We start from the raw sequence: 22,542 nt of genomic DNA, 5'->3' as shown, positions 1-22,542 counted from the left end.
TGATACACCATGCACATATCTCTTGGTGTCCCCTGTTCTTCTCCTGCTTGTTCTCTGAAGTGGCAGGTTAGGGAAGAGGAAGTTGTCCAGGAGGCAGCTTTTTGTGTGCACTTGGCCCACATGAGTTAACTATGGCATTGAGCTACAAATACAGGCACTTAGAACACTGATGGTCCTTACCTGACAGTCACAAGCTCCTGGGCATGTGAGGAGCCAAAGAAGAGATGCATGAGGCCCGGAATGCAATGGTGGAGCCTCCGCTTTCTTTTCACACATGGAGCAGCCTGCATTTCAGGGAGGTGACACAGAGTGAGGGTGTCAGGTTTTTAGACATCGTTCTGCACAGGCTCCTTAGGAATGCATGAACTATCAGAAATACCAAGAATTGTGACCTACAGGCTTCAGGCCATGGTTCCAAATTTGTGTCCTTGTTTGGCATTTTTATGATTTTATTCTGTCTCTTTGGAAGTCTTCTACTTGAACAAGATTGTCGCTCCTGTTTTTGTTATCAGCATGTTACCACATGCATTTACGTGACTCCAGCCCAAGATGTTTAGGCCCGGTTATCCTGTCCAGATGGGTTGGTAGTCGAGGGGTCACATTTATTAGCCTTTGGAAAACTTGGCCTGCACCCGAGGATGCCCGTGAGTGCTCTGAGGACCTTTGGTGGCCCAGACCAGGCTGGGGCTACCACTCAAGGCTGTGGGGCCTGTGAGGATCCCCTTCCTGTTTCTCTGAGGAGGTGGCAGTGTCACCGCTTGCAGCTCTGGTGGGGCACCTGCAGAGGGCCTCTCTTTCTCAGACAGGATTGGAAAGACACAGCCTTGTCTGGCTGGCTCTCCTGTTTACATTTCAATTTCCAGCCTTTTATCTTGGCTGGCTTCTGCTGTCTTTGAAAATATGCTCCTCTTTGTGCTGTTGAGAAGAGGTCCCCACGGGGAATCATGGAGGTTCTTTTGGCTCACTTCCCACACCCCGGCCTAGGAAGCCCCGCTCCATTGCCCTTTCCCACTGCTGAATCTGTGCCTGTGCAGCCTGGTGGCCAGGCCGACTTTCTGTGAGACTCATAGCCTGATTTTTAAGCCAGTTTTGCTCCCCCCTGCCTTTTCCCCCATCTGTGTTCCACAGAATATTCTGATCTGGCTTCATAAACATAGATTTGCAGGGGCCAGAAGGGCCCTTAAGAGGCTGCCTGATGTCTCCTCCCCACCTTCTGAGAGGGAATACATTGGACAAGGATCCTGTTTGTCCTCTGAAACTTTATGTGGAGGCCGACTCCTCTGAGTCCCTTGTGGGAGGCACCATGTGGCCTGTCGTAGCCAAGAGATTCTCTCATCCATGACCCCTTCCTTCACCAATAGCTCTCCTTTTATAGCCAATCATAGACGTTGTTTTATGGTTTTGAACTTTAGCCTTGTACTTCGTACAATTAGGCATTATGCCAGTGTCCTTTCAGTGCATACTTCTGATTGGATGCCCTGTGGACATGAACCTGTGCCCCTGACTCAGCCTCGGTCAGTGCACTTGTCTGCAGGTCTACTGGCCCCAATAGCATTTCCCTACCAAGTCCCACCACACACTCTTAATTGGCTTCCCCGCTTCTGTGAATCTTTCCCCATCTGTTCCATCCTAGCAGTATAACTAATATGATTCTTTAAAAATAAAAATGTGGTCATTTCACACACCTGCGTAAACACCCTTCAAGGGCTCCCTTTGTCCCAAGACAAAGTCTGCATTTCAGGTGTGTTGTGGTCCAGCCCCAACAGGTGTCTAGCCTTCCTTCTAATCTCCAGATGCTGCTGATGTAGCCATCTGGCCAGAGTTAACCCACTGTCTAGGAACATTCGTCTGGCCCTTATTCCAGAGCCCCATGACTGCCTGTGTGCTCTCTGCCCTCTTTGTCCAGCTAATTCTTACCAAAACTTTAGGAGGCTCCTTAGACACTGCTTCATCCGAGAAACTTTTTCTGGTTCTCTCTCTGCTCTTGCCATTTTGGCTTCAGGGACCTGTGCACCTCCTCCAGTACCCCTATGCTATGTCTGTTCCCACTCGTAACATACTGTTGAGGCCTGGACTATAGTCCTCTTGTGTCACTGGCTCTTGGCACAGTGCCCAACACCAAAAACAATGAAAGAATTGGCAGTGTCTCCAGGGGTCTGTGCATGTGTATAGGCAAGAGTGGTGCTGATGCCATAGACTCCTAAATTACCAGCTGGGGGGCCTGCCTGGCTCTTGGCAGGATTTGAGCCTATGTTAATTGTCATGGTGGCTGTCTTGGGTGAGCAAGGTTAACACCTGAAGCCTGGTTCACATTCATCTGCCTCAGTGCCTGGTGCCAAGGGCACAATGAGTCAGGGGTGCCCCAGATGCCCACTGAGTGTGGGTTGGATGAGTGCATAAATGAAGGATTGTTTCATTTGTCTTTAGATAGCCATTTGATTTTTGTCATTAGTACCCACAAGCAAGTAAAAATATGTGCTAATCCTCCTGCCATCCACATTTTAATTCTGTAGCCTGTGCTTAAGTACACAAATGATTTAATAGAAGCAAAAGGGGCACCTGGGTGCCTCAGTCAGTTAAGCGTCCGACATTGGCTCGGATCATGATCTCACGGCTTGTGGGTTCCAGCCCCATGTCAGGCTTCTGTGCTAACAGCTCAGAGCCTGGAACCTGCTTCGGATTCTCTCTCTCTCTCTCTCTCTCTCTCTCTCTCTCTCTCTCTCTGCGCCCCTCTCCCACTCACACTCTCTCTCTCAAAAATAAACATTAAAAAATTTTTAAATAGAAAGATAAAAAGAGCCCTAATTCATGAGTGCATTTGCTATTTTTGCTTATTAAGGACATAATAACATCACATAACTGTTACCTTAGGTTCTTAAATATGGACATATTTAAGGAAATATTTTATTATTTAAAAAAAACTTTTTATTATGGAAAATTTTTACATGTTCAAAAGTAGAGATAATACTATGAACTCCCATGTACCAGCTTTCATAACTGGGTTGGTTTGTGTTTCATCTACAACTTGACCACCTCCCTCCATCCCATTCAATAATTTCCAAACAAATCCTAGGCATTGTATTGCTCTATCTATAAATACTTCAGTATATCTGAAGATGAGACTTTTTTTTTTTTTTAAAGACAAGTTTTGCCTTTATATAGATTCATGGAGACTGTATTTATTTGAGTCTGGTCTTTTCACTCAAAATGTTTGTAAGATTCACTTATACAATTGCAGAAATCAGAAATTCACTTTTAATTGTTGAGTATTATTTATTAATGAATAAAAGACAAGACTTGAAAACTACAACCACATACCACTCGTATACTTATATTGTCAATAATACTTTCAGTTCAATCAAATCAAATTTATTAATCAAATTCAAATTTTTTGTTTCAAACATGGGAAGATGTTTATGATTTGGCTTTATTAAAAAGAAAACCACTAGGGACACCTAGGTGGCTCAGTCGGTTTTGTGTCTGACTTGGGCTCAGGTCATGATCTTGAGGTCCATGAGTTCAAGCCCTGCATCAGGCGCTGTGCTGACAGCTTGGAACCTGGAGCCTGCTTCGGATTCTGTGTCTCCATCTCTCTCTGCCCCTTCCCTGCTCATACTCTCTCTCTCTCAAGAATAAACTTTAAAAAAAAAAAAAGAAAACCACTGGCCCCAACTGCTGTCATTTTAAAATGTACTCATTTGAATTTTTGCTATTTAACAGTTTGTTCAAGTCAGGCTAAGGAAATACTTTTGATGTTGGAAAGATTGCCTCCCACCCGTTCAGAGAGGACACACTGGAGACCTTTATGTTGAGAACAACCATTTTCCTGTATTTCTAGGAAGTGGCTGACTTTTCATCAAACAGTGTAATGTGCAGGAAGTGGGCTTATGGGGTCAGAGAGTGGATGTGTTCCCCTTCACCCCCCGCTTCCCTATTAGGTAATCCTGGGTTTGAGATGTGCCAACAAGTCTCAGCTGACCCTATGCCTGGCTTGTCCTTTTCTCCCACATTACAGAATTCTGCCTCCTACAAGGGAAGCATGGTGGCTTTGAGATTCACAGAAGTGACTATGTCTTCCTGGACCTTCCGTCCTTTGAAGAGTTTCCATTTTGGGAAATGCCAGATTCTGGACCAGGACCATCTGCCCTGGATTGGCCGCTGAATGTTTTAAAACAAGGTATTGTCAGCAGGGTGGGGTGTGGTGATCTGATTGCTACTTTAGTATGATACTTCATGAGGTGAGGTGGCCTTCAGGAGTGGTGACTCCTCAGCGACTTAATGGAGAACATTTGAGAACAGAGGGAACAATGCTTCCAAGTCAGACCTAGTCCACTCAGCAGGATGCACCTCTGTGGAATCTTAGGGAACCTCAGGTCTTGGGTGCCATGTTTTGAGGAAAGGGTGGAAGACTAAGGAGTGAAAGAGTCTGGGGTTTGGCATTTTCTTTCATTTTATCCATAGAAGACTCGCAGACTATTAAAAGTAGCTAGTTAGCAGCAAAGAGCGATATCCCAAATTTTGCATCTGTTTCATTACATTCCAGCCTTCACTGCCAGCACAGGCAAGGCTTTCATCAGCATTGCAAAATGCTCTCTTGGGGGCTCTTTATCCACGTGGCTTGAAGCCCTGCATCCGGTGAGGAGGAGGGGAGTACCTGTGACTTGCCTGCAGCAATTCCTTTTATTCTTCATAGGATTTTGTGTTTTAAAAAGTTGGCTTTTCTTGTGTGGGTGGGCGGGGGGTGGGGGCAGGGAGGAGTGCAGTATATAGCCAAAGAAGAAATGGACAAGGAAAAGTGGAAATAACTGGGTAAGAACTTGGTAAAAAGAGCTAGAAACAGCTCAGAATGATCTGGAGAATGGCCAGGAGGATAAGAAGAGACTGTCATCTATGGGGCTTCAGAGGGTCCCAAACTAGAAGATACTTCTCTTTCTGTAGCAAAAGCATCAGGGTTGGAAGAAATGGCAGGGAAGGATAGGGCTCTTCCATCTTGCAGGGCTGCAGGCCCCTCCTCTGCCTCCTTGAGACTGACAGTTGGGTCTGACTTCCAGCTGCCATTTAAGCATGGTCGTAGGTTAGGACACAACAGAGCGGCCCTGCAGCCGTGTCCTGTGCTCCAGGGAAGGGACAAGAGTTCATGGACTGCAGTTTATCATTTCCTTTCCTACCAGTCCACCCTGTCAGTTGGCCATTCAAATCAGCCTGATGTGGAGTAGGGTGGGGGCCAGCCTGGACTTTATGCCCTTGGACTTTACACCAACCAGGAGAGCTCTTCTCTCCAGGATGGCATGGCAAAGACCTAGCTGTATTTATAGAGAAGTTTTTGAATGGGTCAGTGACTGATGTGACCTGTTCCTCTCCATGGGGCTCTCTGACCATTGTGTGCTGGAATTTGCCATCAGCAGAGGTAGTGCATTATGTATTAGTATGCATTTCTGCATATGAAACGGTTTTGGTTTATCAAATCTTGTTCTTAAATCCTCACTGGGCTTAATTTACTAGAAGTATTCCAGTGTTGTTTAAAAAAATACAGAAAAGATTTTAAGGAGAGAGCCTCAACCATCCTGCAGAAGATGTGCATAACCCAGCTGGTGCGTCTGTGCACCTGCCCATTCTCCAGGATGGGTGAAGAATAATGAATGGAAAAAATGGAATGGCTGGTGTTTGCCATAAAAATAGGGTGCCAGACTCTTTGAAAAGCAAGCATTAAATATTAAAGGATAAAAATATGCATGGTATTAAAAGAAAGGACATGGAAAATAATGGACTTTGGAGTCTGCATGGCTGCAAAGCCCTATAAAAGTATTGAGTGATAGTTAGTAATTCAGCCTTGATAATTGACTTCTGTAGAAATCATGCTAAAGAGGAGTCTAAATAATTGATTAGACTTTTCCAGAAAGTAGACTTAATATTTAGTAAGTCCTCAGAAAAAAGAGTTAAGTCTGAAATGAATCCCGGTGCCCTCTTTCTTTTCTCTTTTGTCCCCCTTCTTTCTTCTTGCAGTAGAGTGAGTGGTTATTGAAAAACACGCAGGGTGGTATCTAGCTCGATGTCTTTTGCTTCCTAGTTCCATTGTGTGTTACTGCATGTTACTGTGTTATTGCATGTGTCTTTCAAAGAACTGAGGACAATTACTGTAAAAAGCAAAGGCTGCTGTCCCTTGTTCTGAGACACACATGGGAGTCATGATGCTGGGTGTGTTCTGCTGTTTTCACAGGGACTCTGCTCTTGGAGAGGGATTTCCATCTGTTTTTGGAGCTGCCAGAACAGCAACAGACAGCACTTAGTGACATCCTCCAGGCGGTCCTGTTCGATGAAGAATTGCTTGTGGTCCTGGAACAAGTGGTAAGACCACAGACTTCTCAAGGCAGTGCTGCTTCTACCTGGGTTTTCAGGAGATGTGGACAGGCTAGACCTCTTGGGATGAGGCTGTGAGCTGGGATAAAATTGCATTTAAAATTTCCTCACTTCCTTTAAACCTTAAAGCTTCTCTTTTTCTTATTCCCAGATCCTTAGTTATCTAAATGCAGAAAGGTAGCTGATGTCAAGAATCGAAGTGCAGATTGGTTCCCTCGGGCTGTCATAATAAATTACTACAAACTCTCTTACAGTTCTGGAGGCCCGAAGTCTGAAGCTGAGAAGTCAGCAGGGCCATGCTTCCCCCACAGGCTCTAGGGGAGGATGCTTCCTTGCCTCTTCCAGCTTCTTGTGGCTCCTGATGCTCCTTGGCTTGTGGCCACACTGCTCCAGTCTCTACTCTGTCTTCCTATGCCCCTGTCTTCTGTGTTGATGTCTTCTCCTTTTCTGTCTCTTAAAGGACACTCACCATTGGATGTAGGGCCCATTCCAGCCTAGGAGCATCTCATCTTGAGATCCTTATTTTAATTATATCTGCAAAGACTCTAATTCCAAATAAGGTCAAACTCTAAAGTTCCAGGTGAACATATATTTTGGGGGCCTCTATTCAGCCCCACTACAAGGGGGCTGTGTGGCAGAGTCCAGTAGGTCAATTTATTCTATTTAGAATAGATTGAAAAGCAGGCCTTTGTATTTTTTTGGTTTGTAGCAGCAGGATTTTCTGGTTGAGTTCCTTAACTATTAGTTGTACAAATGGTAAAGGACACACCACCTGGCAACCTGCCAGACTTTGTACTCTCCTTCCTTAAGGGGGCTAGAGCAGATGATTTATATGATAGGTTTTTCTTTTCTTTTTTCTATTATTCAGAGATTTTGAACTCTGATTTTCTGATTCAATGCTTTTATGATTTCCAGAAGAGCATTCATGTTATTTTCCCCTCTTGAAATTGGACTGTACCAAAAGAGCTTGGCCACCGGTGGGGGACCCTATACTTGTAGAAAGAGTCTAACAGTCCAAGACATCTGGGTGTTCTGGGCGAGGTGCAGCTCAGAGGAGGGTGTACTAGCCCCAGAAAGAACACACATGTTTCAAAAAGCCCCCTGACTTATACTTCCTAGAATAGCTCCAAGAGGGAAATATCAGACCAGTAGTACATTTGGAAGGAACATCAGGTGTCCTGTCAAGTGCAGGAGAAACAAGCTTCCCAGGTAGTGGGGGCCAGTGGGCTCTTCTACGAATGCACCTGATGTAAAGGTGATGATGGAGGAGAGCTCACTCCTTACTGGCAGGGTCACCCGCCTTCCAGCAGGTCCAATGCTCACGAATGGGGCTGCCCTGGGTCTAGCTGGGAATGTGGTTGGGGGCTGCTGTGCCAAGTTTAAAGCTGGATAACATGATGGGATAATGTTTTTATGTTCCCCTCCTTAGTGCTGCATGTAGTCACTTGTTCCTGATCTCTGGCATGACCTGACAGACCCTGCCCTGTCCTGGAAGGTTTTCCTGCGTCCATTTTACCCTTGCTGTGAAAGAATAGTACCTGGGCAAGGCTGTTTACTCTTTTTATGAGGAAATCTAACCTGGCGGATTAGTAATTTAAAAACAGAAAGGAATTAGGGTTTTGCTTTACTTGGGAGATGGTGGAAGGGCAAGGGGTTGCGTGTCATGGGGCAGAGGCTCAGCTTGGCCTCTGGCTTTACTACATCCATCTCTTTTCTCTTCCTTATGCAGTGTGAGGACATATTAAGTGGCCTGTCACTCCAAATGGCAATACTGGGGAAGCTGAAGCCCCCACAGCAGCAGGACCTCATGGCTTTCCTGTGTCTGGTGGGGTACAGAATGCAGGGCAAGTGTCCAGGCCCAGAGGATGCAATCAGCAACCAGGAGCTCTTTTCTACAGCCTACTTCTTGGTCAGTGCACTAGCAGGTATGGAAAGAGAGAAAGAAAGTGCTGTTGTGGCTTTGAAATTGCTTTGCTTATTGTTGTGGAAGATGTGGTAAATATGGTTACTTCCCTTTCAGCAGTACAGGGAGGGTAAGTGAAAGGCTGAGGAAACATATCATCGCCACGAAAAGTCAAAGACTTCAGTGTGATGCCAGCTTCCTCTACTCTCTCTTTTCTCTTCCAAGGAGGGCTGTCTGCAGGCACATACCCTCAGCAGCAAAGGAAGGCATCTCCTCAAACACAGCCTGTGATTCATACTTGAGCCCTGACACTGCTGCATGGAAGTGGCTTCCATCTGCCTACTGCTTTTTCCTCTAGTGTTTTGGTACTTCTGACCCTCATTGCAGACTTATTGGCCACCTTGTGTACATTTGGGCAGGGAGACTGTAGAGAGTATCCCAATGCACTAGGATGCTGGGCCCAGCAGCAACACAGCTTCCACGATGGTCCTGGGATGGCCCTTCTGGAGCACAGTGGTGCAGTGGTTATCTAGGAGTGGACCCTGCCCTGTTCTATCACTCCCATCCAGGATTCACCATGCCGGAGGGTCTTGGGTATCAGAAGGTAGTCATCCTATGTAAGGAGGCTGGGCTTCCAGTTCCTTCTTGGAAAGGCAAGACCTGGCACAGCAGCCTAGGATCTCTGTCCCCACAACTTCCCTTCATGATGATATTAGTCAAGGTGTTGACTTCTTGATGCATTCATGGCTGCTCCCCAGCACCACAGACAGAGGCCAAGGAGATTATCAGGTTTTAAAAAATTAATCAGACAGTATCCCTCTTGCTAGCTCTACATGCCAACGAATATATGTTATGTATATATGCTATGAATATATGCTGTGTTCTAAGTCATGGATACATGTTTTAACTAGGACAGGACATAAAATAGAGGCGTGTGGAACACTACTAGAGACCCTTCCTCCCTGATGTTAACATCAGTGTACTCGAGTCTTTCAATATAGCCATTCTATTAGGGGCTAATCTACTGGCCAGAGTTTTCCAGTTTGTGAAGGGCCTTTTTTTTTTTTTTTTCACATGCCCTATTACTTATTGAAATATTTCTATCAATAGCCTAGTTCAGTGATGTGAAATATGCAGTATGTGGCTGAAATGGTGAATGCATCACAGTCCCCTTCTCCTTGAAACCTGGACAAAGTTTCAAATTCTCTGCAGCCTTGCACATAGGCAGCCACTGGGAGTTGACACATAACCTGAGACTTACTTGCTGTTTCTGACAACAAGTTGTCAGAACAACTGCTGTCAGTTGTTTTGGATGCTCAACCGACTGAGCCACCCAGATGCCCCTATCAGTTCTAGTTTTTTGATGGGAGTTTTCTGGGTTTTCTATACATAGTATAATGTCATTTGCAAAGAGTGAAAGTTTGACTTCTTCCTCACCAGTTTGAATGCCTTTTTTATTGTTGTCTGATTGCTGTGGCTAGGGCTTTTAGTACTATTATGTTTAATAAAAGTGGTGAGAGTACACATCCTTATCTTGTTCCTGACCTTAGGGGAAGACTCTCAGTTTGTCCCCATTGAAGATGATGTTAGCTGTGGGTTTTTCATAAATGGCATTTATTATGTTGAGATAAGTTCCCTCTAAACCTACTTTGTTGAGGGTTATTATGATGAATAGATGTTGTACTTTGTCAAATGCTTTTTCAGTGTCTATTGAAGTGATCATTTGGTTCTTAGCTTTTCTCTTATTAAAAAAAAAATTTTTTTTTTATTTTTGAGAGACAGGGAGAGGGGCAGAGAGAGAGGGAGACACAGAATCTGAAGCAGGCTCCAGGCTCTGAACTGTCAGCATACAGCCCAACACAAAGCTTGAACTCATGAATCATGAGATCATGACCTGAGCTGAAGTCAGATCCTTAACCAACTTATCCTTTCTCTTATTGGTGTGATGTATCACATTGATTTGTGAATATTGAATCAACCTTGCAGCCCAGGAATAAATTGCATTTGGTCATGGTGAATGATTTTTTAAATGTATTCGGTTTGGGTTCGGTTTGCTAGTATTTTCTTGAGGATTTTAGAATCCATGTTCATCAGAGATAATGGCCTAAAATTCTGTTTTGTTTTTGTTTTGGTGTTTTCATCTGGTTTTGCTATCAGGATAACACTACTCTCATAGAATTAATTTGGAATTTTTTCCTTCCTTTTTATCTTTTGGAATAGTTTGAGAAGCATAGTTATTAACTCTTCTTTAAATGTTTGGTAGAATTTGCCTGTGGAACCATCTGGTCCTGGACTTTGGTTTCTTGGGAGTTGTTTGATTACTGATTCAATTTCTTTGCTGGTAATCTATTCAAAGTTTCTATTTTTTTTTTTTTTCCTGTTTTGGTAGGTTATATGTTTCTAGGAATTTATCCATTTCTTCTAGGTTATCCAGTTTTTTGACATATAATTTTTTATACTACTCTCATATAGTTGTATTTCTGTGGTGTTTGTTATTTTTAATCTCTCATTTGTGACTTTATTTGGGTCCTTTCTCTTTTTTTCTTGATATGTCCAGCTAGAGGTTTATCAATTTTTTTGTCCCCCTCCCCCGCAAAGAACCAGCTCCTGGTTTCATTGATCTTCCATTGTTGTCTTAGTTTCTATATCATTTATTTCTGTTCTATATTATTTCCTTCCCTCTGCTGGTTTTAGGTTTTGTTTGTTCTTTTTCTAGCTCCTTTAGGTATAAGATTAGATTGTGTATTTGACATTTTTGCTGTTGGGGCAGGCCTATATTGCTATACACTTTCCTCTTATGACTGCTTTTGCTGCATCCCAAAGGTTTTGGACCATCATGTTTTCATTTTCATTTGTTTCCATGTAATTTTTAATTTTGTCTTTAACTTCCTGGTTGACTCATTTATTGTTTAGTAGCATGTTATTTAACCTCCATGTATTTGTGGTGTTTCCAGATTTTTTCTTGTGGTTGACTTCTAGTTTCATAATGTTGTAGTCAGAAAAGCTGCATGGTATGACTGATCTTTTTAAGTTTGTTGAGGCTTGTTTGTGGTCTAATATGCGGTCTGTTCTGCAGAACGTTCCTTGTGCACTTGAAAAGAATGTGTATTATGCTGTTTTAGGAAGGAATGTTCTGAATATAACTGTTAAATCCATCTGGTCCAGTGTGTCACTCAAAGCCATCTTCTTGCTGATTTTCTGTTTAGATAATCTGTCCATTGATGTAAGTGGGGTGTTAAAGTCCCCTCCTGTTACTGTATTATTATAGATTAGTTACTTCCTTTGTTTGTTAACTGCCTTATGTATTTGGGTGCTCCCATGTTGGATGCATAAATATTTCAATTTTTATGTCTTCTTGCTGGATGATGGCCTCTTTATTATTATATAGTGTCCTTCTTTGTCTCTTGTTACAGTCTTGTTTTAAAGTCTATTTTGTCCAATATAAGTATTGCTATACCAGCTTTCTTCTGACATCCTTTTGCATGATAAATGTGTCTCTATCCCCTCACTTTCAATCTGAAGGTGTCTTTAGGTCTAAAATAAGTCTTTTGTTGGGGTGCCTGGGTGGCTCAGTCAGTTAAGCATCTGCTGACTTAAGCTCAGGTCAAGATCTCACCATTCCCAAGTTGGAGTCCCACGTCGGGCTGTGTGCTGACAGCTCAGAGCCTAGAGCCTGTGTCAGATTCTGTGTCTCCCTCTCTCTCTGCCCCTCCCCTGCTTCCACTCTGTCTCTCTCTCTCAAAAATACTGAAAAATTTTTTTTAAAAAATAAGTCTCTTGTTGGCAGCATATAGATGGGTCTTATTTTTTAATCTACTCTGTTACTCTCTATCTTTTGATTGGAGCATTTAGTCCATTTATATTCCAAGATATTATTGATATGCATTTGTTGCCATTTTATTATTTTTTTCGTGGTTGTTTCTGAACATTTTCTCTGATCCTTTCTTGCTTTCATGGTTTACTGGTTTTCTTTAGTGATATATTTGCATTTCTATCTCTTTATTCTTTGCCTCTTTACTAGTGCTTTTGGTTTGTGGTTACCATTAGGTGTGTACATAACATCTTCTGCATGTAGCAGAACATAACATAGCATAACATCTTCTGCATGTAAGTTGGTTACTTATGTTTGAACCCATTCATTACTCCTTCTTTCTCAATGTTTTAAGTACATAGTGTCATATTTTATGTCTTTTTTGTGAGTTCCTTGACTGTTTTTTCACAGAAATACTCATTTTTATTGCTTTTGTGTTTTTGACCTTCATACTGTCATTTTTTTATCTTTCCTTTCTAGTCAGAGTCCCCTTTAGTATTTCTTGCAGGGCTGGTTTATGGTCATGAACTCCTTTAGTTTTTGCTTATCTGGGAAAATCTTTCTCTCTCTTCTATTCTAATGATAGCCTTGCTGGACAGTGTTCTTGGCTGCTGATTTTTCCCACTCAGTATTTTGAATATATCCTGCCACTCCCTTCTGGCTTGGAAAGTTTCTGCTGAAAAATCCAGATAGCCTTATGGTGTTTTCTTGTGTATGTAACTGGTTACTTTGTCTTGCTGCTTTTATTCTTAAATTTTTATTTACCTATTTATTTGTTTGACAGAGTGCAAGCAAACAAGTGGGGGAAGGGCAGAGGGAGGGAGAGAGAATCTTAAATGGGCTCCATGCCCAGTGCAGAACCCAATACTGAGGCTTGCTCCCACAACCCTCAGATCATGACTTGAGCTGAAATCAAGAGTTGGATGCTTAAATGACTGAGCCACCCAGGTGCCCCTCTCTTTTAATATTTTTTCATTATCACTATATTTTGCCATTTTAATTACAGTATGTCTTGGTGTGCATCTGCTTTTGCTGATTTAGTTGGAGGTTCTCTGTGCCTCCTGAATCTGGATATCTGTTTCCTTCCCTGGATCAGGGTAATTTTCAGCTATTATTTCTTCAAATAAATTTTCTGGCTCCTTTTCTCTCTCTGCTTCTTCTGGAACTCCTATAATGTGAATGTCATTACATTTGATGGAGTCACTGAGTTTCCTAAGTCTATTCTTGTTTTGCATAATTATTTTTTCTCTTTTGTTCAGCTTGATTTCTTTCCATTACTGTCTTTTCTATCATTAATTGATTCCTGTGTTTTCTCCAGCCTGATACTCATTCCATCAAGAGTGTTTCTCATTTTGTTTGTTTATTGAGCCCTTTATCTCTGCTATGTTATTCCTTATCTCTGGGTTAATGGTCTCCCTAGTGTTCTCCACTCTTTTCTCAAGTCCTATGAGAATCCTTAGGATCACAGCTTTAAATTCTTTACCAGGCATGGTACTATGTATCTGTTTTTCTTAGAACTTCTGAGGTAGCTTTGTCTTTTCATTTGGGACAAAATGTCTTCTTATTTTGTCTAAGTCTCTGTGCCTGTTTCCTTGTTAGGAAAGTTAGCTACATCTTCTGTTCTTACCCTTAGGTAAGGGCTTTATGAAGAAGAGATCCTGTAGTGCTCTGCAGTGTAATGGCCCCTGTTCCCCAAGGCCTGGTGATTCCAGGAGTGTCTCTAATGTGTCCTGGCTACTTTATCCTTCAGACTAGTCTGCAGAGGCTCTCTTTGTTGTGGACAGAGTTTGGTCCTTGGCCTGAGTTGGTGTGTTTAACTAGGTGTGCTCTGGTCTGCTTGTTAATGAGATCTATTGGTGCTGCCACTGGAACAGAGGCCTCACAAAACGTGTAAGTCAGGAGATGCAGTGTTGTCAGGAGTTTGGGGCCCTCTTCTGAAGGGGGGGGGGGCTGCTGGGAATGAGGCAAGCATGACTGGAAAGTGTGGTTCTTGCAGAGCATGAAGCTAGGTATAATTGAGTTAAGTACCAACTGTTGGCATTACACTTTTTAGAACTTTAAAATTTTTTTACATGTTTTTATTTATTTGTGTGAGAGAGAGAGAGACAGAATGCAAGCTGGGCAGGGGCAGAAAGAAAGGGAGACACAAAATCCAAAGCAGCCTCTAGGCCCTGAGCTGTCAGTACAGAGCCCAATGCAGAGCTGGAACTCGTAAACCACAAGATAATGACCTGGGCCGACGTTGGATGCTCAACCGACTGAGCCAGCCAGGTGCCCCTTGCCCTGGTTATTACAGGTGACTCTTCTTTTATGTTAATGGGAGGGGTAGGGGAAGGCATTTGCCAGTTCCTATGTTCTCAGAGGGGTCTCTCCATGAACACTGTCTCTCTAGAACATGCTCTCAGATGAGCAACTAACCTCCCCAGTGTGTGCCCCAAGACACTCTTCAGATTGCTATTTCATGCTGTATGTCTGCAGGCTATTTGGGGCTGCTCTTGAAGAGAAGGCAGGCGATGTCCTTTAAAAATCGGGGCTTTAAGCACCACTGGTTGCAAGAACTCAGGAAGTAAGTGCCCTTTTGCTTTCCAAGCCAATTGCTGCGGGGATTCATTTTTTCTGTGTGCTCCCCTGTGTTTCACCCTTCTCTGTGACCACTGCTCCCTCCATTCTGCGGTTGCCATGATCCATTTCTCTCTCAAGCCACAACTCTGGACTCTATCTTCTTTTTTTTTTTTTTTAATTTTTTTTCCCAATGTTTGTTTATTTTTGGGACAGAGAGAGACAGAGCATGAACGGGGGAGGGGCAGAAAGAAAGGGAGACACAGAATGGGAAACAGGCTCCAGGCTCTGAGCCATCAGCCCAGAGCCTGACGCGGGACTTGAACTCACGGACCGCGAGATCGTGACCTGGCTGAAGTCGGACGCTTAACCGACTGCGCCACCCAGGCGCCCCTGGACTCTATCTTCTTGATGTGGCCTCTTCTCTACCTTTAGTTGTGGAGTTTATTCTGCCAGTCTTCAGATAGATTTCTGGCGTCCTTAGGATGATATGATAGTTGTCTAGTTGTATTTGTGGGATGTGGCAAGCTTAGGTTCCTCCTACTCAGCTGCCATCTTCCCCTTCTTCTTCAAGTAGGCCTGTCATGGGAAAACTGGGGGTAGTAGGCAGCCAAGAACTCTCTCCATTTGTTACTGTCCCATGGGGCCCAGGATCTCAAGCCTGCTCACCACCAGAGCCAGGTGATCAAGAGGTATTCTCTGGCTGGCAGCCATAAAAACTAGAGCATCAGACCTGTGCAATGGCTCCCCTCCAGGCGATATTGGTGCTCTGGAGTGTGGTAGAGGAAGGATGCAAAGATGGTAAGCACTGGCAGCTATCTATCCTTACAGTGTACTCCAGCAGGCCTCTCCTCTGTTTGAGGTGTCTGCCCTTTAGATTGCGGCTTGTTTCTTTTTTAATGTTTGTTTTTGAATGACAGTGTGAGCAGGGAGTGGCACAGAGAGAGGGAAACACAGAATCCAAAACAGGCCCCAAGTTCTGAGTCTGGATGTGGGGCTCAAACCCATAAACTGTGAGATCATGACCTGAGCTGAAGTTGGATGCTTAGCTGACTGAGCCACACAGGCACCCCCAGATTGCTGCTTTAAGATAACAAGCCTGTTGCACAGAAAGTCTGGACACCTGTCAAAGGGCTGCCTTGGTGTAGGTAAGTCCATGTGCAAGGCTTTAATGAACCATTTCTCAGTTTGCTATAGCCTTGTGGGTCTCAAGGACATGAGCCCCATTGGCTTTCAAAGCTAGAGGTGTAAGGAGCTGGTTCCTGCGGTGCCTGTCTTAAAAATGTAGGGTTCAAACTCTTTGCTTTTCATAGAGAAGCTTTTAAGTTCTCTTCCAATTGTGGGTCACTGTGCCAAAGGTGGGGTTTATGGTGACTTTGTGGCTCAGCCTTTCTTACCTGCTTCAATGTGGGATGTTCCTTGCTTGCCAGATGTGTAGGAGTTGCTCTGGTGGTTGTGGGTTTTTTTTTTCAGAGGATATTGTTCCATATGTAGCTGGAGATTTGGGGCAACACAGGAAGAGGTGGGTTCAGGATCTTCCTACATTGCACCTTGAACCAGTCTCTTCATGCTTAACTTATCCAGCATCTTGCCTGTGTCTGGAACTCTTCCTCAACCACTTTGTGACCTTAAGTGTGAACCTCTCAGGTCTCATTTGTAAAGAGTCAGAATACAGAAGAGCAGTCAAAATAAATCATTTCAACTCAAAAAATACTGAAGAGGCCTCTTATGTGTTGTAGGCACTGCTAGGTGCTGAGATAGGGGAAGATAATCATCTGCACCCACAGGGAGGTTAAAGTAGTAAAATTAGTTGGTATGGTTTGTAAAGCAGATGCTGTTATTTCATCCTTCTCTCCTTACCACCATTGCTCAAAATAGTGAATGACTATCCTCCTAACCTGGAACTAAAGTATTTCTAAGAATAAGGGAGAGTGGATGATGACTACATGGGACTCAGGAGCCAGAAAAGTGAGGGAATGGAAGCATAAACACGGGAGATGACTTGTGACAGTGGCTCGGCCAGGACATGATCATGTTCCAGGTGACTTTGTCACTGCCCTTCCCGGTCCTGTGATCTTTCCACCTGGGGTCATATATTTACCAGCTGCATCTTCCTGATTTGGGATAAGGGCCTGCTTGATAATTCATGGACTGTGGACCCTCTCTGTGGGCAAATGCACACAACATTTAAATGCAATTTTAGGGGGTTCTCAAGAGGGAGAACTGCCTTATCTTCCTAGCAGCATTTCTGTCTTAGAAATGGGCTATATTTCATTGTACTCTGCTGGGCCACAGCCTTGGTGACATGTTGCTATTTATAAATAAGGCTGCTAACGAATGCAGGAAATGGAGGGAGTTCATGAGTGGTCCCTGGACCAGATGATGCAACAGGTGACTCATTTCTCTCTTTGCCTTTCCAGTTCAAAGGTTATAGCCTGAGGGAATTGGGTTCTCTTAGAACTGCGTCTGTTTTTATCCTGGTTGGTATTTAAAATCCATTTTGAATAACATTGATGTGGATTTCCTTTTCCGGGGACTTGGCAGGGCCCTTCCAGTGTAGCCCTCAGCCTCATCACAGCCCTGCACCAACTCATTGTGCCATTGGTGCCCCTTGTGTCAAGCTAGTGTGGGTGGCTGGGGGGGGGGGGGCTCTGCAGTGCCACCCCTTTATCCAGCCATGTTGCATTTTTGTCCCCAAAATGACTAGTGACCTGAGTGGAAGGAACCCTTCACAGTTTACTTGGTTCTCTGGCATATGCAGAAACAAAACTATGGTCAAATGAGGAAACATGCTCAGAGAGGTATACCCAAAGTCCTACCCTAAATATGTAGCAGAGCTCAAACACAGCTCTTATCACCAAATCTTAGGTTCTACTTTTTTTTTTTTTTTCCTTTGGGTGAAAAAATTTAGATTTAGCCAGCTGGATTCCATTTAGATGATCTCAATTTCATTGGCAATAGTCAAAGCATCATAGTGAGGAGCCAGTTGAACATATGCTGCCTTCTCTCCTTTGGGCCTGATGGAGGTGTTGATCTTGGCCACATCAATGTCATACAGCTGCTTCACAGCCTGTTTTATCTGGTGCTTGTTGGCTTTGACCTCCATAATGAACACAAGTGTGTTATTCTCTTCTGTTTCCTTCATGGCTGACTCAAGATTAGGGGGAACTTGATGATGGCATAGTGGTCAAGCGGGTTTCTCCTGGTCGGGGGGCACTCTTTTGAGGGTATTTGGGCTGCCTTTGGAGACACAGTGTCTTGGCCTGTTGGAAGGTAGGTGACGTAGATTTGTGTGTGTGTGTGTGTGATTTCAGCACCCTTTTCTTGGCCTTCAAAGCCTTTGCTTTGGCTTTGGGAGGGGCACAAGCTTCCTTCTTCACCTTTGTTGTCTTTAAGAAAAGGTAGGTTCTACTTTTCTACATAAATTTGCTTTTCCTTGTGTCTGTACAGTTCTTCTTGATTGGCAAATTGAATGTCAAGGACTATCCTCTAGTGAACACAGAGCTGGTTACCTGGTTCCCACCTAAAAGGGCTTTGCTGCCTCTTTAGCACCTTTCATTTTTTCAGTAATTACTGAGACTGAGCATGTTCTCTGGCTGGCTGATGGGAGAGCACTAAAGTATAAATTAGGTACAATTCAGGGGCTGGCCTGTTCCCATGGGTTTTTTGGACAGTGACTGATGTTTGTCTCCTGCAGAAATGCCAGACAATGCAGCGGTTCTGCTGGGTGCTTGCTGTAAACTCCAGATTATTCCTGCGCTGTGTCACTTGGTAAGAAACCTCTCAGATGGGACCTGGGGATGGGCAACCGACAACTGATAAAACACCTTTAGGATTTCTCATCCATAACAGCCCTTCAAAATAGGTTAAACAGATGTTATTAACTCCACTTTTTTTTTGTATCACACTGTCCACATCACACCACACACCCTACCCTATGGGAAGACTGAGATCGAGAGGAAAAGGATTTGTACAAAGAACTTGTTAGCAGGGTAGGACTCTCAACTTTGCCATTAGATTCCAAATCTCATGTTTTTCCCAGTGTTTGGTTGCAACATTGCAGGGAAGGAACCTGACACCATTTGCAGGGTTATGGTTAGGCCAGTTGGATACAGCTCTGCCTCAAATTCACCAGGAAGGTATTTAAGAGGAGACTGGTCTCAGAGTTAGGTAGTGATGACCTTAGCCCTGGAGAGTCAAGATTAAGCCTTACCTTTTTAAGTTACAAATTGGGTCATTAATAAAAGGAACCATCAATACACTGCCCAGAAGTCACTCGAATGGGGCAGGTGTTGCTCAGCCTGGGGCAGAGAACAAAAGCATACCAGGCTAGATTATTTTAAGGTCTGGTTACTTACAAAGAGTCAAAACGAACATGCTTTGTAGGCTAAAAAATCCAAAGCTCAGAGCTCTGCTCCCAGATCTGGGAAGTAGGTATTGAGATTAAGTGCCTGGACAGGACCCTGAAATTTGTTATCCATCTAGTCTGAGAACTTTGAGCACCATGCTTAGTGCTTTGGGTACTTCTCTGAATAGCAAAGACATCTGAACAAGGGCATTGTTCCAAGGAACAGTTTACAGCCCATTCACAACTGAAAGCAGTTTCTACCCACTGGTAGAGGAATTCTGGGTTCTTGTACTGTGACCACAAAAACTGAACTACTTGAAAACATGCCAGCATGTTTGTTCTGGGGTCAGCTAAGGGTAAAGGCTGGTGGTGTAGTTATGAAAACAGTATCATCTATTTGTCCATAATAATGAGCATAGCAGTAACTTTGCACTTAGCATTTCCCAGGGTCCTAAGATTTACAAAATTATCTACTGCATTCAGGAAATACTTCCTGAATTGTGTGTATATTACTGCAAGACCACATTAGCTAATTCCCTTTCCCAACAAACTCATACTTCATTGTCGTCTTCCTTGTAGTCTGCGTTAGATCTGATCATCCAAGTTCTGCTTTGTTGGTCTAAAGGTAGCCACATTCAGGGTTCTAGAATGGCTGGTATTCTAAAGTGGCACAAAAGCCCACAGAGTCATTTGTGTGGTTTTTGGGAGCTGTTCAACATAGACAAAGAATTTTTCTTTTGAAGAATTTCCTGGGTATCTTCACATAATCTGCCCTAGATACTGCAGCAACGCTAAAGACAATGAGGCTCCTGCCTTCTGAACGAATAATGAGGCTCCTGCCTTCTGAACGAATTTGGGTATTGTGTTTCTTATAGGGATTTACTTAGAACAGGGTACAAAATTCTACCTGTATTCCTGTCTTCTCTTATCTGGTGGCCAGAATAACTTTGAGAGCCTTTCAGAAGGGCTTTTGGAAGAACAGCATCAGATACACTAATTGTTTGCCAAACTGGGAAGAAGGTGAGTTAGAGACTGCTAATTCTGCACCTGCCCCCACCCTTTGGGTGACCCTTACCTAGAAGGGTCTCTGGACCCATGGGCCCGGCAGATATTCAGAGTAGGAAGCTGGATGCTGCTCAGCCCCTGTCCACTAGACTCCAGACACAGCCTGCTATAGGCAGTCTTGAGGCTGTGCCAGTAGAGCTCATTCTTAAATCGCTGGGATGTGGTGCTCAAAGAGCAAGCCTGGTCCACTCTGAAGTCAAACAGAGTTGATAGTCTTGACCAAAAGCTGATGTTAAGCCTGTGGTAATTACTTTTATCAAATGCGTGCTGCACTTCTGCCACTGGGGCAAGTTTTAGTAAGGTTATCATTGCTCAAGACATTTCTGGAAATTTTTTGGATTCCCTTCATTTTTTATTTTAAATTTTACTCTCTACATTAATTGGATCTGGTTTTCAATGCCTGTGTAAAAATCTGAGAACTTGGAATTAGAGCAGCAGCTGAAGTGAACTCTCATTCAGCACATTGAGGGCCCTATGTTCTATGACAGACCAGCCTCCTAAAAAGCTTAGATTTTAGAAAACAGACTAAACAGTGACTATCTTCAGAAAGACAGTAGGGTAATAGTCGTTGGGATATGGGGGTGGAGGGAAGATCAGGAAAGGCTGTTCTGACATGGCATTTCAATGGACCATGAGAGAGGAGAAGAAAAGGTCTATGTGGACTCTAGAGGAAGAGTATCCCAGGTAGAAGGAATAGCAAAAGAAAGGTTCTTGAGGCAGGAAGCATAACTAAACTGTGGTACTTATCCCTTTGAGGAGATCAAGCCGCTGTATAGGAAATTCTAATATCATTAAAATAAATACATACTGTGTGTATGGGAAAGTTACATTCTGAACTTCCTAATCTCCTGAAGTTAAGGGATCTAGGAGAAGATACAGAGTTCAGAGAGTAGAAGGACTGTCAGAACTGCAGGCAAATTGGAAAACTCAGGCATAAGGTCAGGGCCCAGGTCACATACATCTTGTTATTTGTTACATCTTAAGGGTGCTCCTTTTGAGGAATGTAAAAAACTATTTTTTCTCTGTGGATTTTCTATAACATTTTAAGTGAATTTGCTTAAACATGTCATTTCAGTTTCATGGTCTCTCGGCTGATGGAGTATCTGATCTTAAAAACCCAATCTTGGCTCCTCTGAAGGATCTAGAAAGGTTTGGCATCGCACAGCGTTTGTTTGCCACAGTCAACGTGAACCTGGAGAGACTGCCGTCATCCATAAAAGTTGTCACCGAGGAGGACCCCAACACTGTCCCACGAATTCTTTATATAAGCCTCAGTGGGCTCTGTGCTTTACGCAGAGCACGTTAATAACATGTGAATTAGAAGTACAAGACCATCAAAGTTAGGTATTTTTCAGAATTGTTAAGATACTACTGAGTTTAGCTACCAAGAGGCCCAGTGTCTAAGGTAACTCCAGCACCCACAGGGTTGAGAACTCTAAGCTGGTGTTTAGTTAAAACCCTCTTCTACAGCGAGATAGGTCCATCTATCACTTTCTTTCATAAACAAAGACAGCTGAGTCTATAGAACATGTGCTGATTGAGGAAATGAACTGTAAATACCACTACAGTATACATATTCCTCTGCTGAATAAAATTAAAATGATCTCATAGCAGGACACCCTTCCTTAGGGGGTCTAGCTATATACATTTCATTTTTGTCATGCTTTGACATACCAATTCTAGGTCTAGAACAATGCTGATTTCCTATGCATTCTGGATGTTTAATTTGTAAAATACTACATATTTTAATTCTGTCTTGACATTCTTCTATAAAAATGCATGGAATGTCTCTTTAGTGCCCCTGATTCCATTGCTAATATCCACTGGGGACCTGAAATCCCTTCTTTCCCTTAGTAAAAAGTAGCTAGGACCTCCTGCCAGAGGTCTGACTTTAGGAGCAGGGAGGATGAGAAGTCGCAGTTGTTGAAGAGAAACATGTTACTCAGCATGCATATATATATATATATATATATATATATACACACACACATATATATTATATATATATATACACACATATATATATATATAACCTGTCATCTACTCGAATGTTAAAATGGAAGAGATGAAGCAAACAACGCTTTCATTGCTTCAGTCAAAAATGAGACTAAATCTTAGGACGCATGAGGAAAAAAATTGCACATTGTGTGGCAACAACAAAAAAGCACCTTAGCTACAGCTGTGGCACTATACACCGCCTTTCTGGCTTTCTGAAATAAACTTTTATAAACAACAAACTGAGGACAGATTGTGTAAGAAGAATCTACTTGTATAAAAAATATATACACATGTACCACAGTGCAACGGGAGCTTCCTTTAAGAGTCCACAAGAAGCGGCACCTGAGTGGCTCAGTCAGTTAAGCATCTGACATCGAGGTCATGATCTCCCGGTTCGTGAGTTCAAGCCCCACGTTGGGCTCTGGGCTGACGGCTCAGAGCCAAGAGCATGCTTCAGATTCTGTCTCCCACTGCCTGTCCCTCCGCCATTTGCACTGTGCC

General features: G+C 43.3%; 1 protein-coding gene across 1 annotated transcript in view; it reads left to right on the top strand.

Moving 5' to 3' along the window:
* GSDME (gasdermin E) overlaps positions 1-22,542 on the top strand; it is a 64,978-nt gene extending 42,436 nt beyond the window's left edge. The window contains exons 6-10 of the mRNA XM_047827124.1: positions 4,016-4,177; positions 6,218-6,345; positions 8,087-8,282; positions 18,328-18,401; positions 21,119-22,542. Coding sequence (XP_047683080.1) covers positions 4,016-4,177; positions 6,218-6,345; positions 8,087-8,282; positions 18,328-18,401; positions 21,119-21,349 — 791 coding nt within the window. The 3' untranslated portion in view covers positions 21,350-22,542. The remainder of the gene's footprint in view (positions 1-4,015; positions 4,178-6,217; positions 6,346-8,086; positions 8,283-18,327; positions 18,402-21,118) is intronic.

Source organism: Prionailurus viverrinus, chromosome A2 (genome assembly GCF_022837055.1).
Source record: "Prionailurus viverrinus isolate Anna chromosome A2, UM_Priviv_1.0, whole genome shotgun sequence".
Taxonomy (NCBI): Eukaryota; Metazoa; Chordata; class Mammalia; order Carnivora; family Felidae; genus Prionailurus; species Prionailurus viverrinus.
The sequence above is the reverse complement of the archived record's forward strand: the minus strand, read 5'-3'. Positions and strand labels throughout refer to the sequence as shown.